Source organism: Falco peregrinus, chromosome 15 (genome assembly GCF_023634155.1).
Source record: "Falco peregrinus isolate bFalPer1 chromosome 15, bFalPer1.pri, whole genome shotgun sequence".
NCBI lineage: Eukaryota > Metazoa > Chordata > Aves > Falconiformes > Falconidae > Falco > Falco peregrinus.
The window spans coordinates 3550296-3575325 of record NC_073735.1 but is presented as its reverse complement, the minus strand read 5'-3'; the positions used below and the strand labels follow the sequence as shown (position 1 = coordinate 3575325).

The 25030-nt window shown below is 52.5% G+C and overlaps 1 protein-coding gene across 1 annotated transcript in view; it reads left to right on the top strand.

The window, feature by feature from the left end:
• LOC101920004 (protein CEPU-1) overlaps positions 1–25030 on the top strand; it is a 352441-nt gene that overhangs the window by 311356 nt on the left and 16055 nt on the right. The window contains 1 exon segment of the mRNA XM_055819404.1: positions 11022–11147. Coding sequence (XP_055675379.1) covers positions 11022–11147 — 126 coding nt within the window.

Here is a 25030-nt window from a genome sequence, read left to right as displayed (position 1 = left end):
GTTGCCACGCCGCCTTTCTCGGTGAACCTGTCGTGGTCATCTCTCCAAAGCTGTCACATCCCGGGAGCTGCCCGGGGAAGGGAAGAGTGAGCCCCATGTAGCACTGACAGGGTCCCTCCGGCACCCTAATTTCCATGTTGTGGTGCTGGGGGTCACTGGGTGGGTGCGTTTTTGCATGGTGCGAGTTGCTTTCTGCATCTTTCGGTCTTTTCTGGCAAAGATGAAGCAGAAGCGCTTTCTCTGGTTTGCCCTATGCCGATGCTTCTTCTGGCTCTCTGTCTACCTCCGTGGTTTTTCAGCACTTAAAACACAGCAAGGCTGAGGTGATTACAAGGATTGGAGATGTGGTGACACTTCCCTGCCAACAAGTAATTGATTTATTAAAGACATTACAATACATTCATGGTTGAGCGTAAGAGTTTCCTTTGAACTCGCTCAAAAATCCAAAGGGATTGTGCTTGTTTGCAAGTACCGCAGGCAGAATAAATCGGCGCTCCCCCATCGCCTCCCCCCCGCACCGCCACAATTTCATTTCCCTTTGACTGGTGCGAGTAAAAATCACAGCTCGACAACTCCAGTCCAGTGACCGGTGTGATCCAATTTAATAGCATTTAAAAATTCAAAGTGATTGTTAGCCAAATGGAAATGTAAGATTTCATACCCAGCCTGCCTTGGGGAGGAAAGGAAGAATGAGGGAGGGTGCGGGGGATGTAGACAAATGGACTAGATAAAAAATAATGGAAAGTAACTTAATTAAGAGGCTCGAGCCAAGTTAAAAACAGTAATGATTTTGAATCGGAGAAGCACAGGTTTTAAAAATGAAAGAGAAGGAGGGAAGAAAGGAAAGGAAACTGTGGATAAAGAAAAAAATCATTAAATAGGATGAGAAGGAGGCATAGGAAGGAAGGGGTAAACCCAGTCCCTCTGTGAAACGCAGGGACACGTGGGGAATAGATGGTGCTGTTGGTGGGGCTGGGCATTAGGAAGACAAATAGGGAAATTAAAGGATGCTCTGGGGGGATGTAACTCCCGGTGGCTTTTCTGCCTTTCTCGGAGGCACGAGGGTGGCCAAGAAGAAGGCTCAAGGGCTTCGTTTAGGAGAAATGGGAAATGAAGGCACATTCCTAATGGAAAAGGAGAACAGCCCCCTCGTGCTCCAGGCGTGCTGGTATCCCTGCCTTGCGGTACCATCGCTCCCTCCTTTTCCTTTGCTTTTAACTTTATCAAACATTGCCTATTTGGGTTGAAATTTGGTAATGAAATTTTAATTGCCCCTCTGTGCACACGGATATCCTGCTGCGCGCTCTGCAGCCTGATGACTAATTTTTAACGGCAGCACTCTCATCTCTTGAGGCCCATTGGAAATACCTGTCCTGGCAGCCATCCTCACTCTCCCGATGCTTTTTCCGTGGCTTCCCAAGCACCACAGAGCGTGAAAACCAGGTGCTATGGAGCATTGATCCGAACAGGCACTTTTGGGCCATTTGCTCTTCGGGCCTCATTTCTCCATCTGTAAAGTGGGGATAATAACGCTTCCTTATCTCACCGGGTTGTTTTGATGGTAGGGTTATTAATGCTCGTGTCGGTGGCAGACCCTGAGAAAGCAGAGGCAGTGATGTGCACAGGTACCAGGAAAAGCTGGGAACCTGTGGGAAAGGGTTGTCCTTGGCGTGTGTGAGCCTGGGAATGAATTAAGGTGGCAGAGACCAACCTTACCTCTACCCTTGCTGCTGTTTCTGAAACCTAAACCTTGCAGTGCTAAACCCACTCTTTTAAGGAAATTTTAAAGTGTGGGAAGGATGGTGCGCATCATCACATGGACCCTGGGTCATTGGTATTTGCTCTCCTGCTTGTTTCTGGCAGCTTTGGCCAAGCTTTGGGTGGGTGCCCTGGGTTTGGGACAGCTGGTGTGTTGGGTCAGGGTGGGTGCTGACGGGGTGCCTTTGGTAGGGTGTAGGACCAGAAGTGCTCCATGGGAGGGGTGAGGAAGGCTGGGAGGCCTCTTGGGGAGTGCGAGGAGAGCCTGCAAGAGCAAGGCTGTGTGAAGAAATGACTAAGGGGAGGAAGGAGTGGACTGGGACATCTTTGGGAAGGTAGACCTGCCTCTGCCAGAGCGATGGATGGGTTCACAAGTCTTGTGTGAAGAGGTGTGTTCCCACGGGGGCAGGAGGAATGGCAGCATCTGGGGGCATAAATCACCTCGCCTGTGGTTCATTTTGAGCTGCTGGATCTTGCCACAGACAAACAAAGGGTCTGGTCATAAGTAGCAGCCTAAAGACCACCTAATCAGAGAATAATAGGGCTGTGCTCCCTGTCTGACCCATTAATTTTTCCCCAGAGTCAAAGGCTAACATGGGAAGAAGCCCAAGCAGAAGAAGAGGCACTAGCTGGAGCATCAGGAGGCACCTGCAAGGGCTGGAGCTCCATGTGCAGAGGGCTCGGGAGGAATGGGAGGAAAGGGGCTGTTTGGGAACAAGCAGCGATGGCAACAGCACCTGTGCGTTAGCGACTGCATCCCACCCTGCTCCCTGCACCAACAGGGGCAACTCTACACATCCACCTCTTGCTCCCCAGCGGGTCTCTCCCCTAAGCTTTATACCAGCGCAGCAACTAAGGGTAGTTTGCAAGCGGTGATGTCCAGGAGGGCTGAGGATGCAGCCCACGTTCGTGTGTGGTCTCCTTTTTCGCATTTGAGAGCCTCATGGGGCAAAGGCTGTATTTTTGTCTCCTGTTGGTACAGCACCTAGTGCAGTGGGGTCTGAGGGTGTTAAAGATGTCATAGGGGAGCTCGGGAGGTGGGGAGGGGTGTAGATAGATAAAGAGGGTTGAAAAGGACAGAGATAGACCCAGAAGGTAGAAATAGACTTCACTTGCAATGTAATCAAAACTTGGAGCTTTCACTCAGTTCCACATTAACACGATGAATCTCGATGGTTTTTCAAGTAAAACCATCAGGCACCCGGTGTTGGTCGGAGCGTTTCGGGAAGCGCCGCTCATCCTCCTGCAGGGCTGGGCGAGCTGCCGCGCTTTCCCTGGGCACAGCCTGCACGGCTCCTCGAATTAGATTAGTGTCAGTGTGGAAAGTGTAATCATAAACACTTACTTTGTGCTCGAGTCGGGGGAGAGGGAGCACGAGTGCGAGAGCGCAGAGATAAGAACAAATATGCAAGAGCATAGTGTGTTTTTAATGGAAGGGAGATTTATTTCTCTCTGTGTCTTTTTAAGCCTCTAGATAGATCATAAAAAACCCAGCCCAACCCACACACAACCTGTCTGCCTGAAATAGCCAAAATGTAATTTAAAGAGCATCATTTTAACTAATACTTCACTTCAGAGACACCTGCCCTATATTCATTGGAGATGCGGGCTGCATTAGAGCATCTGATTTATCTTTGCAAGCGATGTTTGAGCTCCTTTGTTCCCACTGGGTCCCTTTCCATGAGCAAAGTGGCGCAGGGCTGGTTCAGCACGCTCAGCCCTCCGTGCCGTGCCTGCTCCTCGTGCATGGAAAGCTGGGGGGGGGGGGGGGTGACATGGGGAGACCCCCTCACACTCTCCGGGAGCAGAGTGGAGAGAAAGACCTGCATCGTCAGAGCGGGGCATGGCTGTTTGCCCACTGGTGGGGCTGGGGGAGAGGAGCTGAGGTTTTGTGCAGACTTTAGCAGGGCAGCGTGGTGTGTGCTGATGGAGCGGGTGAGCAGCATCATGTAAACTTGCTGCTCAGTGGTATGGGAGACTCCAGGTTAACTGGGAGGTGCCGTTTGCTGGCATAGCCACTTGAAATGCATGCCCTGAATAGATCCGTGCATCTCTGCTTGCATGAGCCCTACCTACATGTAGGCCATGGCCATGGCTAGTAGGACTGTCCCCATGCAGAAATGTCCTCACCTGCAGTTCCCATGATCATAGGCTCTAGGCATCTTATCGTCTTATATCTTGTCTTTTTAATAAGCCTGCAAGGAAGACAAATACTTGTCATTGTGTTGATAGAGAGATAAGACCCAAAGAGACTGTTTTGCCCCTGGCAGGGCAGGGAGAGGTGCAGGCATCAAGCCATCCTCTGCAGCTCCTTGACCCGCAGCAAGGAGGCTTTTCTGATGTGAAAAAAAAATGGAAATTCCACAAATCATGATTTTCTCCCAGGGCATGACCTGGTGGAGGAAAGGACCCAATGTTGTCCTGCGTCCCTCAGGGAATGGCAGGGCCAGACAGCCCCAAGATCCCGGGCAGCTTGCTTCTACTGGAGGACAACTGTCGAGGATGGGGGAGTGCAGGGATGAGCAGGAGGAAAGATGGGGAGAGGAGAGCTGTTGTCAAATCCCTAGCTCACCCTTTCTGATCTGAAGTTCACTTGTAATATTTTTCTCGACTCGGGTTGCTAATGCATTTTGTTCTCCAGAGTGTGCGTGGCCCGACTTCCCGCGCAGCCTTTAATTAGTTTCTGGATGATGACATCTCCGCTGAGGATCATCTTGTCGTGTCCCTCCGATCTCGGGGGGAGATAGAGGAATCTAATAAAGACATTCAGCATTTCTAGGTGATAGGTTTGACAAGCTTTCTATTAGCCAGAAGCTGCGTTCAAACTTTCTCGGGTGGCCTCGTCACGCTGTGGCTCATCCCCACACGAGGACTTTTCCTGGGGGGTCTGACGGAACCTCCACTGGTGTCAAGTGGGACGAGAGGGACAGAACGAGGGACCCTGGGTCCCCGAGCAGGGTGAGACTGAGTCGCTGTCAGTTTGATGGTCACCGGTGGAGGCAGCTGTGAGAAAGGCTGTCACGCCTTGAGGAGAGGTGTCAATAATGCTGGAAAAAGGATGCAGGTGTCTTAAATTTTTGAGTTTCTTCCATTTTCTGCCTTTCATGAGGCATTGTTTGACTTGCAGGGGGAATCCCAGGTGGCTTGGGGTGCAAAAACTGGAAACTAGATCCTTGCTCCGTACAGCATGTGTGGAGCTGAAAATGAGATCTGTCTAGACGGGGAGCTGAACTGCGAACAGTCCCTGTTTGGCTGCATTTCTTCATGGGTAACAATGCAAAAACTTTACTTCTACGTCTTCTGTTTTTTTCTTTTCATTCATCATCATTAGACTCATTTTAGAGAAGGCAACGAAGTCCAGAGCCGTGCCACGATTTCCTTTGGGCATCGTAACGTGAAAGCAGAACTCATTTCTCCCAAACCTGAGCGAGGGATTCTGCCTGCTCTATAAAGCTGCTTATTAATAGTCATGCTAAGCAAACTCTTCTTTGATTCCCCAAAGGTGTGGGGCTTGGTGTCAGGAGTTTCTTCCTTGTTGTGGTAGGAAAAAGGGTCTGAATCCCTTCAGAGCCTTGAAAGCAGGGGACCACATCTAGCCAGGCAGCACCCTGGCTCCTCAGGGTAGCGGCACTCTGGATCCAGGCTGGTGACCTGGACCCCTCCAAAATTCAGGAGAACGTCCTTGTACCGGAGACCTGACTCTCCTTTTGTGCCATGTTTATTCTGGCATATCCCTTGTTGACTGCGGTAGGATTATTGCTGATTTATGCTGTCGTAAGTGGAATCAGATTGGGCTCCCTTTTGGCACTTAGCTATAAAGTTTGTCTGCAGAAACCCTGCTGCTTATGCAGTGAATTATACCCACATTCACAAATACTTTACTAATGAATGATTGGAAACGTCTTGTTTCCCCCCTCCTCCTCTGAATTATTATGATGCCGTGCCGTATAACCTGCTGCAGAGACAGGCGTAAAAAATTTTGTGTCCTCCAAGCTCGGGAGAGCTTTGCTGCAACAGGAGCCGTTACCTACTTGGGAAATCATTTAGACACATCTCGGTGCTGTATGACACATCTCATTATGCCTTGCTTTAAAACGAGCAATTGCCATTAGTTATTTATTAATTGCTTATTAAGGTCGTTACGTATGTCCTCTTTATTTCCAGGCTTGTTTCTTCATGTCTTTGGCTGCTGCAAGGTTTGTGCAGAGGGGCTCGGTCCCTCGGCAAAGCTGAGCAGAACCCAGCACGCCAATGGGGAGGGGGCTGATGGTGCAAACCCTGGGCAGAGGCAGCCCCGGGGGGCAGGATAGGGACCTATAGGGGTAAGGGGGTTGTATACAAGTGGTGTAGCTGGAAGCAGGCTCTAAGGCTGTGTTTGTCCTTCCTCGCACCCGGTGGGCTTCAATACGGGCTCCTGAGCTGTGTTGATATGATGGAAGGATAAAGCCCTCTCTGCTTTCCTCTTAATTATGGTTGTGTTGGAACAGCACAGACTGATTTAAAAGCCCATTATAATACACCTATAATTGAAGGAGCAGGTCTCTCAGTTTGCGCTCTGCCCTCCTTAAAAAGGCAGAAAGGTTTTGAACGCAGAAGGGGGGAGAAGGCACAATGGAGGTGCCTGGCACTGCAGCAGCCGGAGCCCTGTACCATCTCCCATCCCGATGGCAAACTGCTCTGGTTGCAGCCTGGAGGATTTGGATGAGGAGCTCGATGTCGGGGTCCCTGCCTTGTGCCGGGTCCCAGCAGGATTTGGCAGACCCCTCTGTTGCTGGCCTGGGAGCGTGGGCTCAGTCTGACTCATAGCATCGCTGTGAGCAGGGCTGGGGCACCCGGGGCTCCTCCTTGCCGAGTCCCAGAGGCAGGACCCATGGTAGCAGCACTCTGTAAAACACGGGGAAGTCTGTGGGTGACAGCGGTAAGAGGCTGTTATTAAAAGCAGGAGCAGCGGCAGCCTGATGTTCAGGAAGCTGCCAGTGCACATCACAGATCGCCTGCAGAACGCAAGTCTGAATCTCCCTTTTTCTCTTTCTTCAAGACACTTTTATAGTTGTTCTTTGTTGTTTCCTTTGATCTGGAGCAGATGTTGCTTGTGCTGGAAGATGGAGGTTTGCATGTTTTATGAGGGGGAAGCAAGCTAAGCTTACCGGGAGAGCCCGCTGGCTCGCAGGCTGCTGCTGGGGTCTGCCCTGCGCACCCCAGGGCGCTTTGCCAGGGTGGGCACCCGCTCTGCCCAGCTCCCACACGAGAAGGGGTTTGCAGTTCTGGAAAGGTCCCAAGTGTGTTTCTGCGCTACATTCTTGGCTCCCAAAACTGGGCAGAAAGGAGGTGGTTAAAGGCAAAAAAAAATGCGGTTACTCCTTGAAGGCACCCAATGTGGTGAGGGTCATTTAAGGTCTCCTTCCCCATCTCTGGCAGAGAGGTTGTTCCAGATCCACGCTCCCCTAAGACTCAGGGCCTTCCTTGCCTCTTGCCTGATGTGTGGCTGAAATTTGGGGTGCCTGGGGAGCCCAGCTGTGCCGAGGGGTGCGTCAGGAGGCAGCAGCGGGGACACGGTGTCAGGGAGAGTAAAGCACAGGCAAGCAGCATGGTCGTCGGGGAAGATGGATGGGGAAGTAATGATGATAGGAGATGGCAGGGCCTGAGCGAGGATGCAGAGCTGGGGATGTTTATGCATATCGGGACAAGCTATAAAAAGCAGCTGGAGGAGTAATCAGGGAAGGCATCGGTCCCACAGTGGGGGCCATGGGAGAAGCAGCGGAGGAGGTGGTGTAGATGCAGGAGGCAGTCCCGCTGCATCCCCCGGATGTGGAGATCTGTGCGCAGCGCTGCATTCAGCTGCTGTCGGGTACGTGCATGGGATGCATGAGCTTTTGCACCTGTGCTGGCTCTGGGACGGGTGTTTGGAGGTGAAAGCGTAGCGAGGATGTAGCCTGTGCCAGTGGCAGGAGGGCGTCTGTGCGCCAGGGAATATATCTGTGTAGGCAAGCACATATGCTTGGATCCGTAAAGACATATATCACCTGACTGAACACCCTCAAACGTGTAACGCGCCATATGGTTTGGTTAAATATTTAAGCAAGCTGCTTTCTGTCCCAGGGACTCCGCGTGTGTGAGCGGGCGCCAAGTCCAGGCAAACTGGGGGGATGCCCTGGGCACCTGCGGAGGGCTGCAGCGGCTGAGAGCAGCCCTGAGACCTTTCCCATCATCATGGCAAGGATAGGGAAAAAAAGAAGTCGTCAGATCGATAAAACACCAGCCCGCCTCTGGGGAAATCTGCGCTGTGTCACTGGAGCAGCTTGGCCAACACTGCCATGTTTAATCACTTCTGAGCAAGAGAGATGCTGAACACAAAAGGACTGCCCGCAAGGAGAGGGTTCCCGCCTGGGAAGCCTGCATTTATTTAGCTTTATTTATTTATTCATTCCCACAGGGGCACAGTTCCATCTGCATCCCGCATTCTGCACGAGAAATTTCTCCTCTGCCCCACTGCTGCAGAAATGCCAGCTGACGGCGAAAGCCTTTTAATGCAAAGGGAACGCAAGCACCGATGACCATTAAATAATATTAAATACATACTTCCTATCACTTATTTTATTAAAGTTTCTCTCCCTAGTGTGGTAAAAGCCTTACAACATACCTGTTCTGTCTCCAGAAAGGCATTTTAAATAATTCGTGTGGTTAATTATTCAAACGTTTAATTAGCATACAATAACTGTCGTGTTAAATCCTACCAATGCACATTTAATTTAAGGGTTAGCTAACGACTTTGCTGACGTTGTCGCTCTGGTTTTGTTCCCAGCCATTCCTGCCTCATGTTGTCCCAGGTGGGCTGCAGTAAATTGCTTCTCCCCGAGCGTGTCCCAGGCTCACTGGGGCACGGTGGGTTTTTCTCCCCAGCGCTCGAGCTGCTTTTACACTTGTCAGAGCCAGTTGCAAAGTCTCCCATTGCCCAGCCAAGCAGCAACGCAATCATCTCTCCTCCTCTGCCTGGTCTGAGCAAAATTTAAATCTCCTGCTGTATTGCTGAGGAGGAGGATGTAACGCTCATGTTTCAGGAAATCCAAATTTAATTTGTTTTGAATCTGGTCACTTGATTTCATTACAGAATTTTGACTCCCGCCTGGGTGGGTGCAAATCTGCCTGCGCAGTACCAGTGTTGTGGTGCAGTCTGACTTGATATTTTATTTTTTTATTATTTTTTTTTTAAGTCTTGGTGAGCTCTGCAAAACAAGCTGAATTGGGTTGATGTGGATTCAGTCATTAAAAACATCAGAAAGGTTCCTCTGTGAGTTAGCGAGCAGCGCGTTGAAGATGATAGATATTGCTCTAGTTCTGTCGGGACTTAGAGCTGGAAGCTATTGCTGCTTCCCAGGCGATGGTGGGCAATTCACGGGGCCTCCGCTTGTCTCTTTCCACCTCTGAAATGGCAACAGTAATACCTCCTTGGCCTATTTTTGTCATCCAGACCATAAGCCTGGTCTTTTTTAAAGTGCGCGTGGGTCTCCCGGCTAGCGGTCCCAGCCTCGCCAGGAACACGGTGGGGCAATCACAGCACCGTTGTAATTAATTGCCTCTCCTCAATGGTTTACCTGGCTGTTGGCAGAGCATCTTCCAGCTCCGTGTGGGCAGGTAGTCTCAGGAGGCATGTGCTATCCCCTTGTGCTGGGCTTAATGACACGGATGCATATTAATATTTCTTTTGGTGTCATCTTCATGCCCTCCACTGTCCTGCCCCAGAGCCCCCACTGTTCTGGGAGTGTCTGATCTGTAGTTGTCCTCCGGTGCATGATTAGCAGATTAGCCGTCGTGCCCAGAGCAGCAAAAAATGAACTCCCAGAAGCCCTTCAAAACAGAGAATAATTCATTACCCACCTTGATTTCCACTTAAAATGTACTTTAACTACACTTCCAACTACAAACCCTAAATCACCCTCATGTTCACAAAAAATCCATCATTTTTTATTTTATTGCACGGCACTGGCATGACATAATCCCTTCCAGAGCGTCTTGGAGTGCTTTACGGATCAATAAATTACTTACCTGCACAGCAGAGGCAATGTGTGCAAGGCCATTGCAGTCATTCCGCCTCGGTGCAGCCCTGGGAAGGTGTGGGAGGTGGGGAGAGGCGGGGAAGGGTGCTCAGGAGTGGGGTCCAAGTCAGGAAAAGGGGTGTTTGCAATGGTCTGGGCTACAGTTTCAAGTGGGTCGATGCATGGGGCTTGCCCAGGGCGGGTGGAAGGAGCAGGATGCTTTACAAGTGATTTGTGACTCTCCTGCAAAGCGCCGCAGTGGGGTGCCAATCCACTGCTAGGCTCGGGCGAATGGCCTGAAAAAAAATAAACCAAGGAAGGTGATGGTCTTTATTATGTTCTGCAGGTGCAGGCTGATAACAGCAGCCGATCGTTTTTCTCGTACAGCCCTGCCGTAGAGCTTGTAGAAACCCCAGCCCTCCCTGGCAGCCGCATCGTGTCCTCCGCTCACGCAGCAGCGGTGGCCGAATGCTCCCCGCTGGCTTCTCATCCGTTCCCCTTCTCAGCCCCCCTTCTCGTCCCACCCTGTCCTGCACGTCCATCCTCTCTTTGGGTCTGGGCCCCTTGTATCCGACCTGCTCCTGAGTTGTCACGATGGCAGTGCCAATACAGAGATGGCTTTCATCTCCATCGCATTTCCCTTCCTTTGTGTCGTGGGAGACCTTGGAGGGTCCGTGGTAGATGTTGTTCTTCATGCCCAGCTCCTCTGGGTGCTTTTCTGGTTGCAAGGGCGTGACAGAGAGCCTGCAGGGCTGCAGAAAGAGCTGCAAACTGTGTGCATGCTTTGGGTGCTCCTGTGCCAGGAGCGGCTGCTGCCTTTGGGGGAGTTTGATGGGGGTGGATGGTGTTTTCTGGCTAGGATGTAGCTGTGCTAGAAATGGTTCATCGTGGCTGGGAGGACAGGATGAGTGCTGGAAGTGGGATGGGGAAGAAGTAGTCTTGCACGCCATGGAGGTGCCAAGGAGGAGCTGTCTTGAGCCTCCCTAAAATGACTGAATCCCCTCTGGCTGCAATTTCTTCCCACTTCAACCCTGTCTTGTCTGCTCCCCCACACACACACACACTCCATTCCCCTGCCTGTTCCTGTCAATTCTGATGAGACTGACAGGCTATTGCATAGCTTGTCGAGGTGAAGGGAGGAGGGAAATTGGGTCTCCTTCACCCATATTTTGAGCTTTGAGTTGGAGCAGAACCGGTTGCATTTTCATTTGCCTTTTTGTGTCATTGCAGTGTCTCCGAAAATCACTGAGATCTCTTCCGACATCTCCATCAACGAGGGTGGCAACGTCAGCCTCACCTGCATAGCCACGGGCAGGCCAGACCCAACAATCACCTGGAGACACATCTCGCCCAAAGGTAAGAGATAAGCGTTACCAGAAATATTCTGGGATGGGCACACCACCATCCGCGAGCGGCTGGGGAGGTGCTGTTGGCTGGTTCACGTGGCACTTCGGTCACAAAGAGAAGGTGATGCGCACCGAAAAGACGTGGCTGAACGGAGGAGTTGATGACTCTGGTGGAGAAATATCCATCTTGATGGTCAGGGAGAGGAGCTGGTGGTTTTGCTCATGTGGAGGATTGGCCATAGGTACCAGGTTGGGGGTGTTGTGCTTCAGGATCGAATGGGCTTGTCCAGCCCTATTTTGAAAAGTTTTGGGGGAGTTCTGGTACGTTGCTTCAAAGGAGGGCTGTAACTAGTGCAAATGAGCAGGAAAACACACGAAGCATTAATTGGTGGCCTTGTTAATTGGTAAGCAAAACCTAAGCAGAACTGTGTGGGTGTGACTGCTGGGAAGCAAATTCCTGTACGTGCCCATTTGGGAGCGTATTCTTTCAAAACCTTTTCCCAGCTGCTTTTTTTACATTTGCTTTGCGTTTTGCTGCCCTGTTAGTACCAGGTGGCTGCAAGGTTCTCACCGGTGGGCTGGGGGTGAGCTCTGAGGGCTTTGGGTGGGATGAGCTATCTGGCCAAGGGCCAGTGCCTGGCTCTGATGCTCTGACCCTACCTAAGCCCTTCAGTTCAACCTCAGTCATTTTTCCTCTGAGGTTTTACCAACGTGGGCTGTTGTCCCAGACAGCTGCCTCGAGTTCTCCTCGGGGATGCCCCGGCCAGGCTGTCCGGCAGCTGAAGGAGACGATGCAGCGGCAGCAGTGATGGATGGCGCCATGTCTGCTCTCTCTGTTCAGCTGCCTGACGATGACTGCGCTGTCTCAGTGCAGCTCCATTGATTTTTTTGCTATTTGTCTGCGCTGTAGCAAACTGCTAGACCAGATCCATCACTCTCCATAGCCCAGGCAGGCTGCGAGCTGAGTCGGCGACATCTCAGCCCCTTTCCTTGACAGGAGCCCCTGTAAAAACCATTGTCCCCCTGGTGCACGCGTTGACTTATCCGCCTTAGGTGGTCGTGCTTCTGAGAGAGTGGCCTTTGCTGGGGGTCTGTGCTTGGATGAGTGATGAAATGCAGGGCTCGGATCCGTGTGCTCCTCTCCAGCCCCAAGCGTCTATCCATGGCATCGAAGTTACTGTCACTGTATCTGTCACCATCAGGCGGCGTTCATGGTTGAGGCAGTGCATGTGCTCCCACCTTGAAGCCTTTTCTTCCTCCTCTTCCCCCTGCCTACCCTGACAATGTGGTTTTGTCTTGCTTAACCTCCTCGCCGCCTGTTTTTCACATGCATCTTGTTTTCCCCGCAGCCCCACTCTCCCTCTCATTTCCCCTCCTGCTCCCCCAGTGCGCTCCGCTCCCACTCCCGTGCCCCTCGCTGCCTCCTCTCGCACGCCATCCATCCTCTCCTACGCCATCCATCCTCTCCTAACCAGGCTCCCAGCTTACGATGCCTACGTCTTTTGTGAGGGCTATTTTCTGTGTTTGCTGCCATCCAGCAGGTTTCTTTCCCCAGGGAATCTTTACCTGCGCTTGAACCAGATGTTTCCATTTTACTTAGGACTTAGCTGCTATGGAAACTGAGGATGCTCCAGGAGAGGAAGAGTGAGCTAATCAGAAATTACCTGTGGCGCTGTGTAATTTGCAGCAGCAGCTCTTACCTGATTTTGGCCATGATTAGGCATTCTGCTTTCAAAACTCAAAGGGAACAAATGATCAGAGATTTACCTGAGTCTGACCTCCTGCTGATGGAGGGTGCTGAGCCCAGAGGTGGCCCGAGACAACTTTGGTGGCTGTCCATCTCGGTAGGCAGCTGCTGTTTCTCGCTCTGGGTCTGCCAAGCCACCAAAGGGGACCTCTGCTTCTCCGTTCTGCCTTCGGCACACGCAGGAGGGACGAGGCTTGGAAGCGTGGGGACTGAAAGAAGAGCCAGGATGGGTGCACAGAGGTGCTACAGCAGATGCCGAGATGGTAACCCTTACCCTAGTAGGATGGACTCTTAATTTGGAGAGCCAGGAGCAAGCGGGGACCCAAAGCGAGCTGCTGGCCCCTCTCTTGGCTGTAGGTCTTCCTCGCCTGCTCATCCCCAGGGACGTCTCGAGCGAGCTGCCTCCTGTTCCCTCTCGCTGTCTTTCTCCGTCTTGCTTGGAGTGGTGGAGAAAGGGGACAAGGGAGAGTTGGTTAAGGGGAAGCTGGTGCATAATTTAAGGGTTTACATAGCGGATGGGTAAGCGGCTCTCACTGATGTCGCTGGGGAGAGGCTTTGATAGCGCTGTCTGTGCCAGGCACGGACAGACCGGGAGCTGAAGGAGCCGGTCCCTACGCTTACACTGGCGAGTGCTCCTCTGTGCACAGGCACTTCACAGGCTTTATTATTTTCTTGGCAGCTGTAAGCTACTGTGCGGCTCTTGGTGGGAAATGGAGCAAATAAGAGTGTTTGCTCACCAGGGGAGCATGTGGTTGGGTCCTGCAGCAGATTTACACCAAGAGCAGCCCAGCTCCCCAGTGACTGATCTCACTCGAGACCCTTTCCCAGGCACTCCCGTCGCCCTCGACCGCTCGGCTGTCTTCTCTCCTGTGCATTGCCTTGGCCTGGTGCAGTATGTCTATAGCAGCTTGGTCTGGTGAGCTCTGCTGAACGTTTGCATCTGCAGTTGTTGCCACATCACCGGAGCCATTAAGCCTGGGTTTGAGGGGCTGTTTGGTTTGGGGGCTGGAAGAGTTCCCCACAGCCGGGAGGAGGAAAGTGTTTTCACTGTATAACTCAAGAACTGAGTGAACCTGAGACACTGTTTTCTGCTAGTGAATCGCATGAGTGCTGGCCCTGTCAGTGCTTCCATCACCGCTCAGAGCCTTGCGCGGTGGCTGGTCCTACGTGTACCCATCCTCATCCTCCCGCCTTCAGCAAAAGGAGGATGCTGGCTCTGGAGAAGGGTTTTGTGAACCTGTGGCCAGCTAAGATATGTTACAGCCTATCTCTGCCCCTCTACCTCACCCCTCTCTGTCCTTTTTATTTCTTCTCCCAGTAACGCTGTGCTAACCCACGGCAATTCCTGTTAACGCATCTGAACAGGTTCGGGCGGAGAAAGAAGGGGAGCTGGTGTAGTCACAGCTTCTTCTGCCTCGGCAGAGGAGGCTTTAACTGCTTTGGGGCTCTGCCCTGGGCTCAGATGCTCCAGCTGGCAGCACAACTGCCACCGGCGCTGCCAGGTACCGGCGCTTCAAAACACAGCTCACCAAAACCATACCGGGAAGCCAAGCTCTAGCGTGTGGTGGGGCAGCTCCATCCTCCCTTGACAGCCCTGTGGTACCAAGACCATTAGGACAGGAATCAATAGAGGCACCCTGAGCAGGGTAAAGGGAGGGAGGAAGGCAAAGAGGGAGATAAGGATGTAGATAACCATGGTCCAGATATAACATCCAGCATGAAAGCAGCAGCATCTTTCTAGAGGAGGCATAGACTGTGCAGAGGACTTGGACACTGGTGTGTGAAAGGCAATGTTGCGTGTGCCCATACACATTCATGTTTGCACCCATAGGTGCTGAGCACCAATTTGTATCCAAGGCTTTGGATGTATTGCGGTCCCCAGCTTTGTGGTGCTGATGCCGTCTCTAAACTGCAAAGAGGTCTTCTAGTTAATAGTCTGGTTTTGGTCACTCAGGTGTTTCCATAGTTACGGGACTTTTTATTTATTTTTTGGGGTAACTGATGTTGTCATGGCAATTGCCATGTTGTCAGGCTGGTTTTAATCTCTCAGCAGATGAAGGCTGGGATTTCTTGCCCAGGAAAAAGCGTGGCATCCCGAGCTGCTGGGCACAGAGTGTCACAAAAGCCCCATGTTGAGCTGCCCAGGGGATATTTAGCCGTGCTGCAGGCACAAGGCTCGTCATGCCTCCCATGAAGCTCGGGAAGGTGCTGAGGGATTGAAGTGAGGGCTCTCCCAGGAGGGATGAGGGCTCGGCAGCAGCTGTCCCAGGAGGGGCAGGCACAGTTTAGCAGCAATGATAATAAGGGCTCTGTGGTCAGATGGCAAGTGTGGTTATCCTGCCGTGACACGGCCAGGGGCGCAAGGCAAGGGTGTAAAAACCAGGTGTGCGCATGCGGATGCCTCCCCTGGCTCATCTGCCTGGGCAGCGCTGCTCTGCCACGCACAGCCGTCCTGAGCCAGAGGCTGCATCCAAGTCGTCATCCTTAACGACCCTTGATGGACTTTTCTGCCGTGGTTTTGTCTAATTGCTTTTTGATTATTGCTGTAGTATGATGGATTCCGGTGTAAGGCTTAAGACAGCGGCTGCCAGGGTAGAAAAACATTACGGTTTGGCCTGCTGGTGTATTTACTCATGAGAGGTCTGATCGAGAGGTCTTTATAGCAGGAATCCCTCGTTAATCTCAGGATTAGGCTGGGTGCTGAAAGCTAGATCCCGTGCAGAGCTGGAGTCCTGAGCTGAGTGAGCTGTGATTTGTGGGGTAGGTGCCACTTTGGTGCTTCACAAGGCAAAGGCACGAGACGGGGGAGATGCTGGGAGGATCCTGACATTGCCACGTTCCGGATATCCTCTGTGATCACTCCATTTAACCTCCACGTTCCTTCGTGTCCCCTCTGGAAGAGGTACAATAGCAGTCCCTTGTCTCGCAGGACCGATGAGGGGATAAATACATTCAAGACATGAGGCACTGAGACGCAGCAGTAATCACAGCTCATATATGCACTTAAGATAGATGAGACATGGTGGCCTAACGTGGCAGAGGTCTCATGAGATCATCTGTCTATACATCAGCAGCAAACCAGTGAAGGGACTCCGGGAGAAGTCTGGTATATTTGGGTATATTGATTCTCTCTGGCTCTTGGTGAGGTTTAAAACAGGAGGACAAGCAACCGCAAAAAAAATCTAGCTTGAAGAGTTGCTTGTCCCTAGGAAGGGGACACGTACCCCCTTCTCAGAGGTTTGTCCATTGAGCACATTGAGTGTTGTCTTCATCTTTCCAGGATCCTCCCTGGACAGGAGGCAGGGGATATTTGTAGGCTGGACATATCTGGAGCCCAGGTGGGAAGGACAGAGAGAAGGGGGATCCACTTGGGTGGGAAAGTCTCCTCCTGCTTCTGTGCCGCCTTGTCCCTCGCAGCGATCCGCTCAGCATCCTGCAGGATCGCTCCATTTAACCCTGCCTCAAGTCACCTAATGAACTTAAGACGAGAGTGCTGTGCTCTCTGCTGATCCTTGTAACAGGGAAACAGCTCAGAGATGGTTTGTGTAAAGCTGCTTCCATGTTCATCCTGGGTCTTGTGCTTCTGCACTGTCCTTTTGAGATGGTGTGAGCCAATGCACAAGGTGTCTCGGGGAAGGGAGCTGAGTCTTCCCACTGTGGCTGCGTGATGGAGCACCTGAGCTGCGGCGTTGGGTTGGGTTGACCATCATGTCCCACCTCACCTTGTTGCATGCATTCCCCGGGTCTCGTGGTGGCTGGGCGTCTCATGGGGGCTCAGCTGACTCATTCGGTAGCCGAGCACCTTGTCCTCCTTCCAAGAGGCAGTTGCAGGCCTGGGCTCCAGCTGAATTAACTGAAGCATTTCAACCGGCTCCAATCCTGTCGGCAGCTCAACCGTCCCCTTGTTTACTGTTGAAATAATTACTGCTTTGCCATAATATTAGCTCTGAGCCGTGACTCCATTACCATTATCGCCGGAATATTACCCATTTATTATCTCCCAGCAACCCTGGAAGATGAACACTAGGCTTCAGAGACCAATTGTTTTACAACAGACAGGATCTTGGTGTGCATTGTTTAATGAGGTAAACTACATTATAGCCGGCATTAATTTGGCTGCAGTGCACTCCACTAAATCATTGTTAACCTGTAAATCTGCCACCGGTTTTGATGCGCACTTAATCCGCACATGCTGGACACATCGGCCAGGAAAAGGGTCACCGGTGGTTTGGCTCCTTTTGCGCTGTGTGGGGTGCAAAGAAATAGGTTGCAGCACTCTTGGACTTGGAGATGGGCTTGCTTTGTTCATGTGCGTGGTGGTGGTGAAGGAGTTTTAGTTTTGTGCATGGTGGTGGTGAAGGAGAAGCTGGCAGCTGGCATTGCCAGGGGTTGCTTGCAAAGCATGTGGACACGTGCCACGACCAGCAGCAGGATCCTGCCAGGAGCAGGGTGAATATTTAGCTCCCTGAGGGCCAGCAGCTTCTCCATCAGAGAAGCTCCTTCTCATCTCCATCCCGTGGGAGCAGGATCTGGCCCAGCAGGAGCCAGGGTCCAGTGGAATTACGTCATGGGCTCCAGCTTTTGCTTTCTTCAAGGAGTGACTTAAACACAGCGTGCCACATGCTAAGTGCTCGGCTGTGGGTAGCTCTTTTTAGCATTTCCCTTCCACCGATGCACCCTGGTTCCTCCAGCTTTTCTGAAGCAATGGGAGATTATGTACTTGTATGCATGTGTATATATATATAAAAGTAATATTTTTGATTCCCCGCATGGTGGAAATGAACTCTGTGAGCTGATTTCTTTGCATATTTGGCATAGCTGCCTTTAAAATATGCATCTCAGTACAAAAATAACAAGACCCCTACCAGCTACAAATGAGGCGATGCCTTTCCCTTAAGGAGGAAGAAAAAAACCCTCTTGGTTTCAGCGTATTCCCTAAACATAGCTTTGCAATGTCACGCTTTCCCTCCTTGCCGGAGGCAGAGCGTGCTCAGCTCCTTATAGCAACCTGGGGAAGCGGGTGGGCCAGTCGCTGTCGTGGGCAGTGGTGCTGCCCTGCTGGGGGGCAAAAGCGGGCGGCTCTGCCCGCACCCCCACGTTTTATTCTTTGGCTGATCCCGTCAGTCGCTGGCTACCTTTCCTGCAAAGGCGAGACCCGCTGTGGTGTTGCAAATGGACCCGATCTGGGCTGCCATGGTGCCCAGCAGGAGGGAGCTGGCACCCCATACAAAGCCATATTAATATCGGAGATATATTTTTCTTCCTCCTGAGCCGACCCGTTTGCATGACAATCCTGGCAGCCCTGCGTGCACGAAGTGGTGGTGGGACCAGGTTAGGACAGCGGGGAAGTTTCTATTCTCTCCCATCGCCCGGGATAACACCCTTACCACTCCCCACCCAAGCATCCCGTGCTCCAGCTTGGTGCGGAGACGGCGATTTTCACATCACTGGCACCATTGCCCACACCAGCATCCTTTCTCCATCCCCAGCAGCACCTCGGCTAACCGTGGGAAGAAGGGAATATGTTAGTTAATTCTTAGGCGTGGTGCAACAAGGTGGACAAAACCCAACTGCTGCTAGTGTCAGCTCACCAGATTTTCTGTCTCTTCTTCGGCACTGAGCTGCTTTTTCCTCCTTCCCCGGTAAACGTGTGGCTTTGTGTTAGCAGCTCGCTCCCTGCCTGGGACTCTCCTTTCATTCGGCTGGCGTGGGGAAGAGCAAGGGATGGGAGTGTCTGAGATTCGAGAGATCTCCACACAAATTAAAACCTTTTATCAGCCCCTAATAGCTGTGCAAACTAATTATATTTGGGCCAAACTTTGCCAGTGACTCCCCCGAGGTATTATTATAAAAATCTGAGCTGTGGAAACGCGTCCCCATTCTGTCAACACCAGGTCGCTTCAGCTATAGAAAACTCTGCTCCGGCTGGTTTTAGCTCCCGTGATGTGCTTTGCATAAGCTGCCGCAGTTGTTTTCAGGGAGGAGAGAGCCTGGCTGGGCTACCTCACATGTGGCCCAGGTCTGCCGAACCAAGGGCAGAGCTGGGTGTGGGGGAAAAGCACTGAAATATTTCATTGCCCAAGCCCTGCTAGCCCGGCTCTGTCCGCCGCTGCTCTCCTGCAGCCGTCAGCATGGCCTCAGGGCTGCAGGTGCACAGATGAGGTACCCCCATCCCTGGAGGGATGGGACATCGTGATGAAGGGTGGGAAGGATGCCTGGAGAAGTGGTGGGGATGCTCAAACCCCAGCAGGCAGGTGATGCGAGTGAGCAGCCCAGGGAGGAAGCACAGCTCCGCTGCGAGGCTACACATGGATGGTTTTCCTAGTGCCGGCATCTTGCTGGGGGTCTTCTGGTGATGTTGGAGCTGATTCCCCCCAAAATTTGTGCCTTTCTTTCTCCCTGGCATTGCCATTTTCTCCTTTCCTTCCCTTGTAACATCTACTCCGCTTGCCGAGCTTGCACAGGGCATGGCACCGGGGCTGAAGACATCCCCCGTGTTCGCCTGCCCACACTGTCTGTTGGTGGAGGCAGTGTGAGGAAATGCTTTGCCTGCCCTTGTGAAGCTTGTCCCAGTGGGAAGGAGGGTTTTGCCCCCTGCCACCATTCCTCTACCATCCTTGCACTCTTCCTCGGTGCAGAGTGCCGGCTAATGGGGTGGAGCTAGCTCGAGCGCTCTCTATTAATGGAGCAGAATATAAACAGAATAAAGCCTTCATTTCCCGGGCTGTGATTTCATTATTAATATACTTTACAGTTCACAGGTTGTTCATTTGCTTCCATGTTTTCTCAGCTGGTGTAATCTGCGGCGCAGAGTGAGAAGAGTCATAAAATTTCCATTTCCAGTTGAATGTGCGTCCAATTCGCCGTGAAATGTTTCTTTCTGTCGTGAATATTAAGTGCCCGAGGAGTTGGTAGCCGCAGGATTAGGCAGGGCAGGTTGCCAGCCCCTCTCCACATCCCGGGGGTGCGGGAGAGACGTGGGTGTGGGAGAAGGAAAAGTGACAAGGCAAGGTCTAGGGACTGAGGGAAGGACCACGTGGCAGAGAGAGGAAGAGGGAAAGGGGAGAGAAAGAAGCCGTGCAAAATATTCTGGAGGGAAAGGGAGAAAAGCTGGAGAGTGGCAAAGAGACTGGCGGCAAGGAGGGATGTGGTTGGCGAAGGATGCTCCGCCAGGGCAGACCTGTGCTCCACCTCCTTATTTCCCTGTCCCGTGACCTTGATACGTGGCAGGGAAGGTGTTGCACCGGTGTCTGCTGCGGTTTGTCAATGGGTTGTTGGTGTCTGTGCTTGGCCAGTGCCCCGGGCTTTGGAGCTGTGCCTTTCCCCTAGCCTGATCACAGGTAGAAAGAGAGTTTCCTTGTCTCTGGTGAGGCTGAGAAACACCGCTGCGCTTGTATGGGCAGGGAGCTGAGACGTGCTCGCGAGCCGGAGCTGCTCGACTGCCCTGGACCACGCTAAAGACCAGCAGTGAAGAGCCCTGGAGTTGCAGGCACCGTTGCACACGCAGAAAAAGGGCTTGTCATATCAATTTGGTGGGAAAAAAACTCATGTTCTGCTCGTGGTTACATGACCGGCAGGAGAAGTGGAGAGATTTTTTTTGTGTATTTAGTGAGTTCTTGAACGGTTTGGAGCAAATTGGACAGTCACTGTGGGGCAGGGCAGCGGGAGTTTGGGTACTCGGGGCGGGTGGGCCAGCCACGAGGCTGGGCAGGCGGGAGGCAGGTAGCCCCTGCCGGGGGTGGCGGTGCCACGGAGGGGTGCCCACAGCTGCAATGCCACTGGCAGCACGCACATCTGGCGGCACATCTGGCAGACTGCTGCAGCTGGAGGCGGTGAGGGATGTGCACCCCAGTTACCTCTCCCCTGCCCACCGCCCTGTCCTTGTGATAGCTGTGTGTGATGCAGCGGCACTGCCGGGGGGAAGGGGACAACAGGCCAAACCCTGGCAGTGTGCCCAAGCTGTGGGGATAACTCGGGTGCTGCCTGGAGCTGATGGCACCATTTCCTTCTGACTCTTTGCTGAAATGACTTCTGCCACGGCATTCCTCACTGCAAGAAAAAAAAAAAAAAAGCCTCTTCCTTTCCCATCTTCCCTTGGTTGAGTCAAGATAATAATAGTCTTTTTCTGATCCCCTGAACTTTCCCATCTGCTTGGTAAAACAATGGCAATTCTTTTTCCTCCTGGTCTCTCTCTCTCTGTCTTCCTCTCTTTTATTTTTATTCTCCTACAGTATAATTTAAAGTCAGAGCAATACCGTAGCCCATGGGTTTTTCCCCTTCCTGTGATACGCTGCTGTTATTTAAAATGGCTTTTCCCTTGCAGAGCAATGCCTCTCGCTGCCCTCGCAGCACCCGTAGCAGGGCTGGTACCTTCACAGGAGGCCTGGAGAGGGGATGATGGGCTCCAACAAGGTAGTCAGCCCTGGCTCCAGTCCCCCTGTTCCCAATGCCCAGGGGCCAGTGTCACCCATCCCTGCAATGCCTGGCGTGGTCCTCCGCTCCCCATCTCTCCTCGCCAGGCTCACAGCATCCTTGCCAGCCCCCCGCAGCCCCCTGGCTGTGCCAAGCCCATCCATCTCGCCGCCCATGCATTCCCCCAGCTTCTCTCAATAAGCTGCAGTATTGCGAATGATCCTCCAGAAATGGAGACATCAGTGCCATAAAACACGAGGGACAGAGCAAGGCCACTGGGCTGGAAAATAGCGTGTCTGAAAAAATAAAGACGGGCTAAAGATGATGGAGAGGCGACAGCGGGTCTCACCCTGCCATGATTCAGATGGCTCTGGGGGGTGAAGAAGGGTCGTGGGATCCCCAGAGGAAGAGGAGAGAAGGAAAATATCCCAAATTTGCAGAAAGCCGTGGCAGCGATGGCATCCGGGCTTGCTGGGAACCGCCTGCAGGGATACGCGGGGAGAAGGGAAACTTTCCCAGATCCCCATGACTTCTTGCCAGCACTGAGGCTGGATTTAGCCAGCACTTGACGCTTATTTTTTCACTCTAATGCCATTATGCCACTTGCTTCCCATCCTAGGGATATTTTCTTAATGCGGCTGAAATACAGCTTAACTGTGGTTACAGCCATTTAACGCTTTGGATTGCAATTGCTTCTTAAGAGCTTGTCCTACGGAGAAAGCCTTTGGGTTTAAATTTGCAGCCAGAGGGACCCTACGGTCCTGGCTGCCAGCAGCTGTTTTTCAGACAAATCCGGAGGAAAGCGGGGTGCCTGGAGTTTGGCAGGGGATAGGAATATGCTCTCGCCTGCAGAGCAATGCTCGTTGCACGTAGGGGATGTGGTGGATCTCCCAGCCGGGGAGCCCCATGACATTTTTTCAGGTGCTTTGCAAAACTTCTGCAAACAGCAGGCAGGAGCACCTCATTTCTTGGTGTTACCCTGAGCCGCCTCTCTCCTCACCAAACCTTGTGCACCACAGCTTCTCCTAGAGACGGGGACAAAGCTGCCAGAAATGGGCCGGGCTCCAGGAAAGCCAAGTTGCAACAGGATTTAATCGAGGAGCAGTGCTCCCGCAAACAGGATGCGCGTGTTTGTCTGAGCGATTTTCTCCGGCAGCATCTGTCACTCTCCAACATCTTGGTATCATTGCAGCAAATTAGTTAAGCACTACCCACTGTACCCCATCTGTCAGGCAGCCCCTCCGCACGTATGGGGCCCTACCTTGCCGCCTCTCCAAAGGAACTCACCGGCAAAGGCTGAGAGCCAAACAACAGGACAAATTAAATCAAAAGCACAGCTTCGACACCCAGGGGGAAAATGCACATCAGCTTTGACTTATTGCATGGCGCACGCTTACAAGAGAGAAGCAGCGGCTTTTGTCACTGCAAGGGGCCATGAAAAATGAATTAGGGCCGCTGCTGGGAGAGGGCACGCAGGAGAATCTTTCATTCTGGCGACGCTGTCCTCTCTCACCTTGCAAGCGGCAACAGAGAAAAAATCGCGGGGAGGCAGAAGGAGTAAGGAGAGAATGGAGAGTAGACTTCTTGTTGGGCGGCTCATTAAGGTCTGGCTGCAGGAGAGAGCATGGGAGGAAGAGCGGCTCGGGTGCCCCGGGAGCAGCGCTGGTGCTCGAGCAGAAGCACGGAGCTGCTGGGAGAAGTTGTGTCCTCGGTAACTCTCTGGAGAGGGCTTGGCTCCGTGGGAACCTCAGTATTTGGTTTTCATGTGCCTTTTGCATGCGTTCCTGCGAGGATGCAGAAAAGCTGCGTGGGAGGTGGCTTGGTGGTGGTCACAGCCTCTGCTGAACCTTTCCTCTGGGTGATCCGTCCCTCCCGGTGCCACCACCTTGGATCCAAGCAGGTAGACCCCAAGGGCCGAGGAGGAAGCTGTTCGGCTCCGTGCTTCTGGTAATGCGTGGGTATCATTAAGAAAAGCAGTGCTCTGATGAGCCCTACACCCATCTTTGCTACAGTTCTGACGCCACTTAGGTGCGTGGTGAACTGCAGCCATTGCTAATTTGCTCTAATGGGGTGGCACGTGCCGAGTGGACCTTTTCCTGGGGCTCGGCATCCTTACCAGCACCCTGGGAGGAGGCAGGGGCTGGGAGAGGCTGAGGCTAGTTGCTGCCAGTTTGCCGAGCCCCGAGCTGTCTCCGAGCTAGCCTGGCTTTCCTTTGCACCGAAATAAAAGGGCTCATTCTTCATTCGACTCGTTTGCTCCTGAGTTAGAGCCTCGTTCAAGGGTGGTTGGTCCCTGAGTTGTTTTGTTTTGTTTCTTTAAATATTAATTTCCATAATCCTTTTATTTCCCAAGGAACTACTTCTTCCAAACAAAGGGTTTAATGCTCCTCTTTTATTCCCGGTAACAAATAAGTTGTCTGAGGCGTGCAAACATCCCAGCAGCAGCGAGCTGTGCGTGTGCAGCTGCCGCCTGACGGCAACGAACCGCATTTAAGGACAACTTGTGGTGTGCAGGGGATGGGGGAGAAGCATCCCCAAGGGATCACAGGTACCGCAGCAGCATCTCCCCAGAGATGCTCACCCGGAGAGGGAGGGCGCTGAGCCCGGCTGGTGCTGGGAAGCCCCCGTGCAGCCCGGGATTCCAATCTTTTGCATGGAGGCGTCTCTGACATGCCTTTTTGAGATGGAAGATTTGAGAGCCGAAGGCCGGGAAGCACAATAGAAGATAGACTGCTTGTACCTCATTGTCTGGAGAATAGATGGGCTGCGGGCTCCCAGAGAATAGGAGCTGCCACTCAGGTGGCTTTAATAGAACAGGCGGCAGATAGATTTCAATAAAAGAAATGAGTATAAATATTGTTAGCGGAGAAGAGAGGAAAAGTGAAAAAGATCTTGTTTGACGAGTCACAGTGGGAAACTTTCAAGGACTTTTAAGCTAAAAACTCTTCACAATGGTGCTATAATGGGCGGCTCAACCGACTCAGGTGCGTGGCGCAGCACCGGCGGGATGAGCGGACCAGGCAGGCACCCCGGCACGCTGCGGCACAGCTTTGTGTGGGAGGTCTGGCCCTGAACACAAGGCACGGTGGCGAGGTGGCCGTGCCAGGGAAGCCCCCTTGTGTTTTGGCTCCCTGGGCCTTGCTTTGGCTGTCTATGGCGTGGGTGGTGAATGTAGGCTATAGGCTGTGAATACAGGCTGGGTGACCAGCAGCAGGTGATGCGGGTGGCGTCTGGAGGGTCTCTGCAAGTTGCAAGTGCCTGGTGAGTTGTGTTGCGTACACCCATTTAAGAGTTAAATATTTGAGTTGTTGTAGGATATGCCAGCCCCAAGTGTGGTCTCGGGGCTGACTGCAGGTGCACTGAGCAAATGTAGCCACAAATGTGGGTCCTGCCCCAGATCTAGTTCCAAGTGGCACAAGAAGTTGAAGAAAACATCTTCCCTGGCAGCAGAGAGTGGAGGTTTGCCAGCAGGCTGCAGAGCTTCAGCCTTCGAGATGGCTCTTGGTTGGCAGTTGCTTTTGGAGGGTACCTGGCAAAATCCCTGTGTCCTGTCCCCACAGTCATGGGAGACGGGGCTTCAGAAATAGTCACCTCTCCTCACATCAGCCCAAAATTGTGCCTGGGAGGGTCCTCCATCACATCTCACGGCAAAATGCAAGGCACCGTCAGCTCCCCATTATGCTCAAAACAGTGGAAAGGAGAAGAGAAGTGGCAGCACCACATGGCCATGCACA